The sequence below is a fragment of the Nematocida major genome (genome assembly GCF_021653875.1).
Source record: "Nematocida major strain JUm2507 chromosome Unknown 2360, whole genome shotgun sequence".
Classification (NCBI taxonomy): Eukaryota; Fungi; Microsporidia; genus Nematocida; species Nematocida major.
Window position 1 is genome coordinate 69,231 of NW_025952951.1, and position 12,409 is coordinate 81,639.

General features: G+C 50.4%; 9 protein-coding genes across 9 annotated transcripts; 5 read left to right on the top strand and 4 right to left on the bottom strand.

The window, feature by feature from the left end:
• NEMAJ01_1044 (uncharacterized protein) lies at positions 1–1,158 on the top strand (the record flags this gene model as incomplete). Its single annotated transcript, XM_047914882.1, has 1 exon — positions 1–1,158. The coding sequence occupies one exon, from the start codon at positions 1–3 to the stop codon at positions 1,156–1,158; it is 1,158 nt and encodes a 385-aa protein (XP_047770839.1).
• Positions 1,159–1,201: 43 nt separating this feature from the next.
• NEMAJ01_1045 (uncharacterized protein) lies at positions 1,202–1,666 on the top strand (the record flags this gene model as incomplete). The annotated part of the gene is made up of 1 exon (XM_047914883.1): positions 1,202–1,666. One exon carries the CDS (start codon positions 1,202–1,204, stop codon positions 1,664–1,666), a length of 465 nt encoding a protein of 154 aa, XP_047770840.1.
• A 98-nt stretch (positions 1,667–1,764) lies between these two features.
• Positions 1,765–3,588, bottom strand: NEMAJ01_1046 (Xaa-Pro aminopeptidase; the record flags this gene model as incomplete). Its single annotated transcript, XM_047914884.1, has 1 exon — positions 1,765–3,588. One exon carries the CDS (start codon positions 3,586–3,588, stop codon positions 1,765–1,767), a length of 1,824 nt encoding a protein of 607 aa, XP_047770841.1.
• A 65-nt stretch (positions 3,589–3,653) lies between these two features.
• NEMAJ01_1047 (mRNA-decapping enzyme subunit 2) lies at positions 3,654–4,382 on the bottom strand (the record flags this gene model as incomplete). Its single annotated transcript, XM_047914885.1, has 1 exon — positions 3,654–4,382. The coding sequence occupies one exon, from the start codon at positions 4,380–4,382 to the stop codon at positions 3,654–3,656; it is 729 nt and encodes a 242-aa protein (XP_047770842.1).
• Positions 4,383–4,586: 204 nt separating this feature from the next.
• On the bottom strand, positions 4,587–4,862 carry NEMAJ01_1005 (uncharacterized protein; the record flags this gene model as incomplete). Its single annotated transcript, XM_047914843.1, has 1 exon — positions 4,587–4,862. One exon carries the CDS (start codon positions 4,860–4,862, stop codon positions 4,587–4,589), a length of 276 nt encoding a protein of 91 aa, XP_047770800.1.
• A 164-nt stretch (positions 4,863–5,026) lies between these two features.
• Positions 5,027–6,238, top strand: NEMAJ01_1048 (F-box and WD-40 domain protein 7; the record flags this gene model as incomplete). The annotated part of the gene is made up of 1 exon (XM_047914886.1): positions 5,027–6,238. One exon carries the CDS (start codon positions 5,027–5,029, stop codon positions 6,236–6,238), a length of 1,212 nt encoding a protein of 403 aa, XP_047770843.1.
• Positions 6,239–6,883: 645 nt separating this feature from the next.
• Positions 6,884–8,200, top strand: NEMAJ01_1049 (uncharacterized protein; the record flags this gene model as incomplete). The annotated part of the gene is made up of 1 exon (XM_047914887.1): positions 6,884–8,200. The coding sequence occupies one exon, from the start codon at positions 6,884–6,886 to the stop codon at positions 8,198–8,200; it is 1,317 nt and encodes a 438-aa protein (XP_047770844.1).
• Positions 8,201–8,907: 707 nt separating this feature from the next.
• NEMAJ01_1050 (uncharacterized protein) lies at positions 8,908–9,306 on the top strand (the record flags this gene model as incomplete). The annotated part of the gene is made up of 1 exon (XM_047914888.1): positions 8,908–9,306. One exon carries the CDS (start codon positions 8,908–8,910, stop codon positions 9,304–9,306), a length of 399 nt encoding a protein of 132 aa, XP_047770845.1.
• Positions 9,307–9,382: 76 nt separating this feature from the next.
• Positions 9,383–12,349, bottom strand: NEMAJ01_1051 (coatomer subunit alpha; the record flags this gene model as incomplete). Its single annotated transcript, XM_047914889.1, has 1 exon — positions 9,383–12,349. One exon carries the CDS (start codon positions 12,347–12,349, stop codon positions 9,383–9,385), a length of 2,967 nt encoding a protein of 988 aa, XP_047770846.1.
• Positions 12,350–12,409: the final 60 nt, after the last annotated feature.

A 12,409-nucleotide genomic window follows, 5' to 3' on the forward strand; every position in this document is an offset into this window, starting at 1 on the left:
ATGGGGTGCAAGAGAGTATTTCAGCTGGAAGTCTTTGGTGATGTCTGCAGAAAAATAGGATACTGTCTCCAGGAAACCAAAGATATAAGCCTGCTGGGGGTGCGCAAGGGTGCAGGTGTCAGCCGAAAAGACGCGATAAAAGGACTCTCTCTGCTGATACACTTCAAGATTGTCGGATTTACGAACTACACGGGGCGAGGAGTGCGGTACTTCCTGCGGGCAGAGACTCCTCCTATGCTGCACTTTCCCGTGTACGTGGACTATGCGGAGAGAGTCTTTGGCGTGCAGGGCGCGCAGATCCTCACGGAAGTCCTCATGCGGGGCTCGCTGAAGATGCGGCAGATCCCGGAGGAGATGCAGGAGTGCGCCAGAAGAATGATTAGGGAGGGCGTGCTCGTGGAGGAGGCGGAGTCTTCCGTGAAAAAGCTGAAGGAGGAAGACCCCTCCGTGAAATTCTGCGATAGAAATGTGTCGACGAAAATACTCTGCGAGATACTCTGCAGGGATGTAGAAAAAGCCTTCGACGAAAAGACGCGGAGGGTCCTGTGCGAGATCCGGAAGTTCCACCCCGCAGCTGCACACTTGGCCAGGCTCCAGGAGGCGTGCAAAAACACGGACCTGTGCAACGCCCTGCACACGCGCATAAAGTACCTCATAGGGTACGAAGTCGTGACGGGGGGATACGAGATGTACCACGTGAACTTGGAGTCCTACCTGGAGAAAGCAAAAAAAGAAGCTGCAGTCGAATACTGCGCGATGTTCCTGGGGGGCGCTGCTGCGACAGTTCTCTCAATGCTCCTGGCGCGCGGATACGTGGAGGACAGATTCGTGCAGAAGCACCTCCTTATGCAGCCTGCAGAGTGCAAAAAAGTGCTTTTCCTGCTTCTCTCCGAGGGCCTTATAAATGTGCAGATGGTTCCCAGGACGGCGGAGTGCGCCCCCTCGAAGAGCTTCCACATGTGGTCTGCGTGCAAGAGAAAAACCTCGCAGGCCGTCGAGAGGAAAGTCCGCGAGAAAATCAACGAGAGCTACGCAGGACTTGCAGCCCTCAAGGAGAACCGGGCGTATATAGCGGCGGGCGAGGGCAGGAGCAGAACAGATGCTTTGTACAGCGCACTTGAGAGGCTGCACATGATGGGTTTTATATTGGGTCTGTGAAGTGTTTCACGTTTTGTATTAGTATGCGGGCAAACAAACAAGAATGAAGGTCAGCGTAATTTTGTGCCTGTGCGCGGGCGCATGCCTTGCAGATGCAGCAAAGGAGCAGGCCACGCGGCTTATGGTGGATAAGCTGGGGCAGATCAGCATGATGCTAAAGAGCACGCTCGAGGACGGAGTAATGAAGGAGAGCTCGGCCCTGTCCGGGACTCTGAAGAAGCTCGCGAGGGGGTACGAGAAGCCGAAGGAGGGCAGGAAGAAGGAGAAGCCGCAGGAGAAGGGGGAGAAGAAAGCCCGGCGCAGCCGCAGGCTCTTGACAGACGCGGAGGACAGCAACGCATCGACCGAGTTCGGGAGCGAGGGCATGTACGAGAAAGAGATTTCCCCCCGGCGGAAGCGAGCCAGAGACAGCGAGAGGGGCGAGCCCATAGACGACTACGACGTGTCCTCCATAAAGAGAAAGAGTGCAGAAGACAGATACGAGAACGAGTACAGCCAGGACGCGTGATACGCGCAGGGCAGGCAATAAAGCAAAATTTCACACTCTCGGCCTTAAATTTCTGCCTTCAGGGCGTTTATCCAAAGTTCGGCTCAATTCGCGTGCATTTATTTCTTGGAAATCTCGCGGGTGTTCAGCATAAGCCATTCAAGGCCCTCGGGGCTGTCCTGGAAGGATTTCTCGAGGAGGGCTCGGATTTCCCGAGACTGCCTGTTTATGTACCGGACGTCCTCGTCTGTGAGCATCTCCAAAGCGAGCAAGTCCAGGTGGAGGGGCGCGGGCGTGATATTCCTGAGGATGAAAAAGCCCTCCTTTCCTGGGCACTTTTCGACTATGCACAGGTTCTCGTGCCGCAGTCCGTGCCTTCCCTCCTTGTAGATTCCCGGCTCCACGGTCACGGTCATTCCTGCTCTTGCCTTCGTGCGAGACGAGCTGTCAAGCACGTGCGGGCCCTCGTGCACGTTCAACCCAAAGCCGACTCCGTGCCCTGTGCTGTGCCCGTACTCGAGCCCTGCCATCCACACGCGCCTTCTGACAATGGGAGAAAGTGCGCCAAGAGAGGTTTTCTCCGGGAACGGGGTTCTTTCGAGGTCGATGTGTCCGAGCACGAGTGCGGTGTAGTCCTGCTTCTGCTCCTCTGTCGGCTGCCCAAAGCACACTGTTCTCGTGATATCCGTTGTTCCCATCGTGTACTGCGAGCCAGAGTCGATAAGAAGCAGGCTGTCCGTTCCGACCTTTGTCTCGTTGCTGGTGGGGGCGTAGTGGATGCAGGCTCCGTTTTCTGCGTATCCCGAGATTGTTTCAAAACTTGGGATAATAAACTCGCTGTCCCCCGCTTTTATCTCCTGCAGCATGTTCACCACATCGAGCTCGCCCACGGTCTCTCCCCCGATAAGCTTTCTCCGGATTCTTCCAAAGAGCGTGCAGAGGTGGAGGGCGTCTCTTCTGTTGGCCTCTACAAAGCCCCGAATTTCTGCGTCTGTTTTCTCTGCCTTCAGGTTCAGCACTCCCGTGAAGGGCGTGACTTTGTTATTCTCGACGATGCTGTTCAGAATGTGGTAGTTTGTGCTCGAGCTTATCCCGATCTTTTTGTCCTTTATCCCTGCAACGTAGCTGTAGAAGTCCGCGTACGGCCGCACTGCGATGTTCTCGAGGGGCTGTGTCAGGCTGCCCTCTGTGAACAGAATCGCCTGCTTCTTCGTGACGACCAAAAACGCGTAGAAGAGGCGGGACATGGCTATGTCTTTCCCCCGCAGGTTCGTGGCCCATGCAATTTCGTCCATGTCGGAAATAATTGCCATGTCCAGGGGCGGCATAAACGCGTACACGTCTTCGTTGTTTGCCATTTCCTGGCGGATCTTCGCCAGCTTCTCAGCCACCGGGACCTGGTGCTGCATCACCTCGAGGCGCCCTGGCGTGACTTCCGGCCTGTTTTCCCAGAGTTCTCCAATCACGTCGTCCTCCACCAGGACAAGGTCGACCTCCGAGGGAAGGCGCTTGAAATTCTTCGTGTACTCTTTGCCTGTGATCTCCTTCGGGTTTATGCCGACAGTGCATCTGCACTCCATAAGCCGCTCGGATATTGAAGGGTCGCTGCCCACCCTCGAAAGCTGCACGTTCTTGGGCAGCTGCTTTGCTGCCTGTATAAAGTATCGGGAGTCCGTGTACAAATAGGCCGTGTCTGGGAGCACCAAAAGAGTTGCATTTGAGCCTGAAAATCCTGTAAGCCAGAAGATGTGCTCGTATCGAGGATGCACATACTCGTTTAGGTGCGGGTCTCTCCTGTATATAATATATCCGTCCAGGCCCTTCTCTCTCAGTACCTCCCTCAAAGCATCCAATCTTTCGCTTTGGGGAAGCCTGCTTTCCAGCTTTCCTTCAATTTCAATCCCTGTGATTTCTTTCTGTGCTTCTAGCCCATGCGCTTGCATCAAAATGAAAATATTTAGAATTTTTATAAGGAGAATACATTTCATTTCTGCAAATAGTTTCTTTGTTATTGCACGGCAAAAGCCTTTTTGACTTTGTTTATGTCTAGCCTGGGCTTGGTCTTCTCTATTTCCGAGACAAGCTTCTTTATGTCCTTTATGTACGTCTTCACGTACGAGTAGGCCTCGCACGCTGTTTTTTCGATGTGGTCAATTTCTATCCACTTTATGTCCTTTATTTCGCACCGCGTCTTTGTCTCGAACGCAGTCGTCTGCTCAGAGACGTTCAGGATCGCAAAAAGCCTGGACTCTCGGGTCTTCGAGCCTGTTTCCAGGCACAGGTCGTATATAAGCTTCCCCCGGATGTTGTACCCGACCTCTTCGTAGACCTCCCGGACAGCGCAGTCGATCGCATTCTCGGACTTGCACACTTTGCCCCTGGGGAAAGTAAACGACTTTTTGGCCCCGAATCCCTGCACGAGGAGAATCTTCGTCATTTGGCAGTTGAAAATAAGTGCGCCAAAAACAGGAACTATCTTCTTGTACTTCAGGAACTTCTTGAAGTTCTCGTCTATCTCCGTCACGTTGTTTGCAAAGTTGCTGTGCGATATAAGGTGCAGCGTAAAGTCCCGCAGATTCAAATACGGCAGGTTGTGCTTCCTCCTGTAGTAGTCCTGGTAAAACCAGTGCGCCTCCTCAACCTGGAAAAACAGCCTCTCCGTGTTCTTGTACTCCTCCGCAGTCAAGTGCATAAGAAATCTCCCAGATAAGTCGTCCATTATGTCATTTAGCTTCATACAAATATTTTATTTTGCGAAATAAATAGGCAGAAACACGCAGGAAATTGCGCCCTCGCCAGGCCTTGCACTTCCCCGTAAAATTCCCAGATCCAGCAGAAACTGCCCAAGCTCCGGCTGGCCGTTAGAAAGGCGCAGGCGCCTAGTCGTAAAACTGCCTGCGCAGGGAAGAAATAGGGAGCACATCCGCAGCGCAGCAGGCATTCATGCCTCGATTTTTATTATTATAAACTTCATGTGCTTGTGCAGCTTTACGACTAAGTGTCTCCTGTCAATTGAGTTTTTTACTTTCAGTTTCACGCCGAGTCGGCGAATGGCCTGCTTTATGGCACACTCTGCTTTGCCTATCTTGTTTCCGTACATTCGCACTTCTATGTCCTCTAGCATGTTGTTGCTTAAAAGCTCCCCTAGTTTCGTCTGGTCAACGGGTAGGGACTTTATTAGCTCGTTTATTCTGGACGGGGTCTGTTTGCTCTCCATTCTTATTTTTATCCATATTTTCTAAAATAAAAATCCGCATGCGAGTGAAAAATGTGGCGAGTAGTGCATTCTGAAACACAAAGACAGATATTTTTGGGGAGAAGACGGCATCTTTCTTCAAGAAATAAGAATATCTGCACGATTTTTTAAATTTTTCTTCGAGCATGGCAATTGTAAGAAATATCTTCCCATTAGAGCTTCTCAACAAAATAACAAAGCACTTGGACTTGTCTGCCCTGAAAAGGCTAATGGGAAGCTCAGAAGTGCTCCAGAAGATCATAGAGAGGGATCCAGTCATATGGAAGCAGCACTTAAAAAACAAAGAAACGGTGTGCTCTAATGGGAACTACTTGGCTGCCGTACGGAGTGAGTGCATTCTCACGCAGAACTGGATGCGAAACATTGGGAACCAGATAAATCCGGTTGTGCACATGCCAAATGTTGAAATAACGAAAATAACTGTGTATGGGGACATCGTTGTAATATCCAGCAACTCCACGTGCGTGTACGTTGTGGACAAGTCTTTGAACCACATCCGCACGCTGAACAAGCACAAAGGATGCGTCTGGACGTTTGAGTACGTGAATAACGTCCTTGTGACGGGAAGCACCGACAGAACGGCCAAGATCTGGGATGTTTTCCTGGGGGTCTGCATAAAGACGCTGGCGGAGCACACGTCCACGGTGCGGACGCTTTTGATCGCTGAAGAGTACGTTATAACAGGATCCAGAGACTCGACGATTCGCGTGTGGTGCATGAAAACAGGTGCATGCAAGCACGTGCTGGCGGGGCACACGGGAAGCATCCGGGACTTGGCGCGCGTCCCTGGGAAGCCGTACATTATCTCCGGGTCGTACGACGGAAGCTCGATTCTGTGGAACTACAAGACGGGGGAGGGCATAAAAGTGCTGATAAAACTCCCCAGGCGAGTGTACAAGGTGGTTTCCATGGGGAAGCTAGTCGCCATTGCAGGAATGGACCACTGCCTGCACGTTGTGACTCTCGAGGGAAAACACGTTTTCAGCGGGTGCTCGCAGAACGGGACTATCTTCCAGATAAAAACAGACAGCGAAGGACACGTCTACACATTCACTGTGGCAGGCATTTTTTCGAAGTGGAGCGTAAAAAGCGCCCAGCAGATATACCAAGTAGAAACCAACGTAAAAGGCGTAGACATGTACATCATAAATCATTTGGTGGTTGTTGGGCTTGGGAATAAAATTGACCTGTTTTGCAAGGACACGGGGAGATTTATTAGAACACTTGCAATTATGGACATGCTCTACAGCATGTATTGCGACAATAACATGATGGTCTATGGGTACAAGGACAATAGAGTCTCAAAAGTTGCTGCGATTAGGTTCAATTTGCCTTAGCAGGGCGGCTGTCCTGGCGCAGACTCGGGCTATTGCGTGCTAGGGCCAGGACAGCCTTTACGTGTACAGAGAAGCCTGGTCCAGCACAGCGTCTTAGCCTCTTCTGGCTGAAGAAATAGCCGAGCCCAGCCCCAGAGCCCCACACTTCGCCAGCAAAGCAGCCGAAAATTGGCTGCCTTCGGAATAAATAAAGAGCACAGATGCCAAGATCCTAGAGACTCAAGCGATGTATTCGCTATTTGGGCTTGTTCCTTGCATGCGCCAGAAAAGGCCGTTTTGCCAAAGTGCATGCAGTGGCTCATCCAAGAAATTTCAGCCCCTTTGGATGTTTTATGCGCATATGCAGAGCAGACAAGTTTTTGTCTCTGAGAAAAAACTCTGGAAATTTCTCCCCTCCAGAAAAAATAGAAAAGTGCAGCCCCAGAATTTTCTGCTTTTTTCAGCGAAAGCACCTAGCACTGCAGAAAGGCACGCTCGATCAAATATTTTCTAAAAACGAAAAAGCCTCGGCCAAAGCAACAGGCCAGACGCAGAAATACATGGTTTGCCTGTGCTTTTTTGTAAAAATTTGATGCAAAAACTAATCAGATGATCAGTTTTTTTTCTATTTTTTTCTATTTAAGAATTTTTTTTCTAAAACCCAGCATGTTAAGCGCATTTAGAAGAAAATCGAAAATACCAGTAGAGAAATATGATTTACCAAAGATCAATTGGGGGTTTTTCAACGAGAACGATTGTATTTGGGTCGAGCCCAGAGTCGAGCGAATTAGAAGAGTCTCCATGCTTCGGGTGTGCGTTTTATTCAGTGCAGTTATATCCGTAGTATTGATTTTCCTGTGTATCTATATAAGATATAGAAGAGGGAAGCAAACACCAGCAGCAGCAGAAGCAGAAGCAGACACACTAGCATCACAACAGAAAGCTGAAGAAGACAGGAAAGCAGCGCCAAAAATAATACTAATGCCAGAACTAGAAGCAGCACTAGAAGCAGAGAAGCAGAAATCAGCATCAGTACTAATGCAAGAAATAACACTAACGCCAGAAATAACACTAACGCCAGAACTAACAGCAGCACTAGAAGCAGCGAGGCAGGAAGAAGAAGCCAGGATAGCAAAACTCGTCGTAGCAATACCAACAGCATCACAACTCAGGGAAGCGAAAAAGAAAGAAGCAGACGCGCAACAGAAGAAGAAAGATAAAATACTAGCAGAAGCACTAAAAGCAGTAGAAGCGAAACAGAATGCGCGGAAAGAACCCAGGATAGCAGCTGAAGCACCAGCACCAGCATCATCACCAGCACTAGCACTAGAAGCACCAGAAGCACCAGAAGCAGCACCATCACCAGCACTAGCACTAGAAGCACCAGAAGAAAGCAAGAAAGCAGATGCTGAAGCAGCCAGACAAGCTGAAGAACTAGAAGCAGCCAGGAAAGCAGCTGAAGCAGCCAGACAAGCTGAAGAATTAGAAGCAGCCAGGAAAGCAGCTGAAGAAGACAGTAAAGCAGCTGAAGCAGCCAAGACAGCAGCTGACGCAGAAGCAGCTGAAGCAGCAGATGGTCTAATAGAAGCAGAGGAAGAATTCAATAGAGCAAATGCCGATAAAATAACCGCTGAAGAAGCAGCCAAAGCAGCAGCTGAGAAGAAAGAGGAAGCCGATGCTGAACTAATCACAGCAAATGCTGATAAAGAGACAGCTAAAGCAAGCGGGGCCAGTAAGAGTGCGAAGAAAAAGGCTAATAAGAGGCAATTAACCGCTGAAGGAGCAGCCAAAGAAGCAGCTGAGAAGAAAGAGGAAGCTGACGAAACAGTCCTGAAAGCCAACGAGAAGCAAGAGCAGGCTAAGAGGAATAAGGAGGCAGCTGGCGAAGCAGTTCTGAAAGCCAACGAGAAGCAAAGAGAACTCCAAGAGGCAGCCAAAGTAGCAAAAGATCGTCTGAATGCCATCATCGCAGGACGTAACTAGAACCGCGCCAAGCATTTCTTATCAAAGAAGCACTGCCCTGAAAAATCCCACCTCCAAACTCCAGAAACAGAGAAAGCAGCACCGCACCAGCTGCTGCAGAGTGGAAGGAGTCACTAAAATCATGCATGCGGCTTTGGATCCTTTTCAGAGTGAGCTTTCAGCCACAGAAGGCGAGCACATCTTTTGTTGAGCTTTGGCGCAGTATTGAGCCACTCCGCAGACCCAGAATGCTTTGACTGCACGCTTTCTGGATGTGCGCCCTGGAAGAGGCCCACGCTTTGTCTGCGGATGGAAAGGCAGCCAACTCAGTTTTGCATGCTTTAAGTAGCGAAAATAATAAAAATACATCCAATATCGTTGCAAAAATTCTTTGGGTCTCTTTATTGCCTTCTTTAATGCCCGCTCGAAACAAATAGAAAACACAGCCCAGCACATGAAAGTGCGCGAGGTGCTGGGCAGTGCTTCATTTTAAGCACGGCCCGGAAATGCAGCCTGTGCGTTTTTCTGCCTAAACTGCAGCCAAAAAATAGACTATCGCGATGCAAACTTCAAAAAAGCCCGTGCGAAAGAAGGCCTTCGGAAGCTCTTTGTTTTTTTGCTTTTTTCACTCTTTACCCGAAGTCAAACTGAAATTTTTTCTGCAAACTCCAAAAAAGCCCAAGAAAATCAGAATTCGGGCTATAAAATGATTTTTTTTTGTAGCAAATATGGAAAACAATCAGAGAGTATTTGATGCATACACTAACGCTAAAGAAATGGTAGTCGATGCTGCAGGCGCTGTGAAGGACAAAATTCAGGGCGCAGCTGTGTTCGTGCAGGAAAACAGGGAGCCAGCTGTCCAGTACATCTGCGACACTGCCAGCAAGGCGACAGAGGCCACCAAGCACTATGCCAGGGAAATAAACGACAACATAATAGCCCCCGGAATAGCAAAGTCTTCCGAAATAGCCACCCACATCTCGAACAATGCGCCCGCATACGCAGCCAGCGGAGCCTCTTTCTTCCGAGAAAACACCGTCGAAATCTTGGCAAGCCTTTCAATTGCCACTGTCGGATTTATCCTCTACTTTATGCTGAGACTGCTCAAAAAAAACGAGAATAAATAAACAGGATAGCTAATCCCCTCTAAACCAGACAGAAAATCTGTCTGCAGCCCTGCACTGATTCAAACGCACGCACTTTTTATTGCAGATTTGTTACAAAGCAGCACGCGCATGTTCTGCTGCTGCTGGACGACCAGGCCTTGCATATTGTGCACTGCTCGGCGCTTTCCGAGTACTCTCCAGTGTCCACACAGAAAGGAAGGCTTGTGTCGATCACGTACGTGTCTTTTAAGGGGCGAGTGCTATTTGCCAGCAACTGCATTTTTTCGTCGCTGCTTCCGTACTTTTGAACCAGCTCCTTTGCCAGAAGCATCGCGCTATGCTTGTTTCCCTTCTTGTAGCACACCGGGATAGAGCTCTTGATTGCCTTAAGGCAGTGGCTTCTGTCTAGGTCCAGCCCCGCGTAGAATATCGCGCAGGAGACGCTCACTTTGTCCGACGGGCTCGTTCTCTTTATCCTGTCAGCGAACAGGGCCTGTGCATATTTTGAGGCTTCTCTTAGGTTTCGGTGCGTTTCTTCCGTGTCTTTTTTCTTCCGTATGGCGTCAATTGAGCAGTGCATTGCCATCAGGAAGCCTGTGAGCGCGTTCGATGCCTTCCCCGTGCTCATGCACTCCTTTGCCAGGGCTATTTCTCTCCCCGCGTCAAAGTTGGCAGGCACATTCTGCATGCATCTTTCCATGCGGGAGAGGTTCAGCATAGGAAGCTCCGCACACTCTTCAGACGCCTCCTCTGGAATCTCAGCAGCCATTTTGTTGATTGTCTGCACCTCGTCAAGGTCAAACGCATCCTGCGACTCTGAGGCGAAGGAGCAGTCGTCGCTGTTTTTTTCCTGCAGAGTCTCTTCTTTTTGCGACTCGGCTGGGCTGGGGGCGGATTCTTCGCTCTCTTTGCTCACCACGCAGACTTCGCCAGAGTCTGTCTGGACTTCCAGCAAATTGCACAGCACCTCCTTGTTCCCCGTGATAATTGCTGCAACGGCGCAGTACACGCTGTCGGGGCACTCAAACAGAAAAGACTCTATTTTCGCCTTCTGGCCGCTTGATATGTACAGAAGCAGCAGGCGGGCATAGTCTTCTGCCAGCTTGAAGCACTCTTCAGAGACGCCCACTTCATGGTCAAGCGCAGCCAGGCCGGTCTTCACATATACTTCTGGGCTGTGCAGTTCCTTGGCATACTGCAAGGCGTCTGCAAATCTCTTGGTTTTCAGGCACAGCTCCAGCCGCACGCCCGCATCCTTAACGTAGTGCAGGCCTTCCTCGTAGAACCCCTTGCGAATCAGCGCAGAAAGTGCTGCCTGCCCAATAAGCGACCCGCTATCCACGCACTTCTTGATTTCCGGGACGTCCATTTCCTCCAGCGCCTTTTTGAACTTCCACTCGACCATGTCAACCTCCATTTCCACGACAGTCCCGTCTGCTGCAATTAGCGTAAACAAGCTGTCGTCCACGCTGGAAATCCACATGGGCTCGTCCGTTGAGATGAAAGAAGACCCCTCTCCGCTCGTGAACGCAAACTTTATGTGCATGGGCGTGCTGTAGAAGATGCACCCGTCCTTGAAAATCAGGCTGTTAACAGCAACTATTTCCTCCACCACGGAGACCTGCTGCAGGCTGTAGTTCAGCACCACGATGTTTTTGCTGCAAACAGCAACGATGTGCGTGCTGTTGTACTGCACAAAAAGGCACTTCTCTGGCAGCAGGAAGCTCTCGGCCATCTCTCCGTTTTCTACCCGGAAAAGAAGCTTGTCCTTCGACGCCAGCAGGCCCTCCTCCACCTCAAAGAGCCTGTCGGCCTCCACGGTATACGTGCTTATCTCTCTTCCGTCTATCTCCTTCGTGATGATCTCGCTTCCCGTTGCCACGCAAACCTTTCCGCCTGCAAAGACGGCTCGCCCGCTGCCTCTGTACTGCGCCTTCCCGTGCACCGAGTATCCTCCGCTGTAGTTCAGAATCACAACTCCATCCTGCACAAAAACCTCGAGCGGATCTTTCTGCGTGCTTGCAACCTTCACCAGCCGGTTTTCCTGCAGCCTGAGAACCTCCCTGTCTTTGCACAGGTAAAGCACTGAGTCGCTCACTGTGTAAACAGGGCGCTGCATTTCCATCGAGTACATTGTAAACCCTGTGTCGTGCCCAGCTGCAAAAAGCTTCTCCGTCCGGTCCAGCGCCACGCACCAGTACCTGCTCTCCACCTTAAAGGACTTCACCGGCTTTCTCTTCTTTACGTTCCACACCTTCATCGTCCCGTCCTCGCTGTTGCTTATAAGCGTGTCGGCCTTCGTGTAGCACAGCGCGCTTACGTGGCTGTGGTGGCCCTGCAGAGTTTCCTTTTCCACAACGCCATCCTGCGTTACCTCCCATATGCGTATCGTGCTGTCGTCTCCGCCCGTTGCAAACGTCTCAGCTTCCGGGTGAACGGCTATGCAGTTGATGCCTCTGTCGTGCCCGTCCACGATGTGCTTGAGAATCACCTCTGGAACCCCCAGAATGTCCATAACACTTGCCTGGCTTTTTGTCACAAGCGCAGAGTAGTCCCACACGCGAATCGTCTGGTCCAAAGACACACTTGCAAATATGTTGTCGTTTATGAAGCGCGCAGCCATCACATAGTGCGTGTGCCCTGTCAGACATGCAATTTGCTTCTTGGACTGGAAGTTCCATATCCGAATCGTCTGGTCGTCTGAGGCGCTGATCAGCCAAGGCAGATGCTTGTGGAACTCTATCGACCTAACGTAGTCCGTGTGCCCTTTGAAAACAGTTTCCACCGTCTTTGTCTTGTAGTCCCACACGCGAATCACGCAGTCGTCCCCTGCAGTGGCGAATCTTTCTATTAAATGGTGAAATACAACCACGCGCACAGGGCCCTCGTGCTCGTTCAGCTCAAACACCTTGGTCTTGTACGCATAGTTCCAGCCCTGCACAGCCCCATTGTGCAGGCCTGCTATTATAATCTTCTTGCTGGGATGAAATGCAATGCTTTTCACCCTTTGCGTTTCTTCGCTCATTATGCATAAGCACTCTTCTGTGTCCACTCTTTCTTCCATTTCTTGCAAAATAATATTTAATAAATAAGATAGTTATTTATACTCTCGGGCCTGCATCAC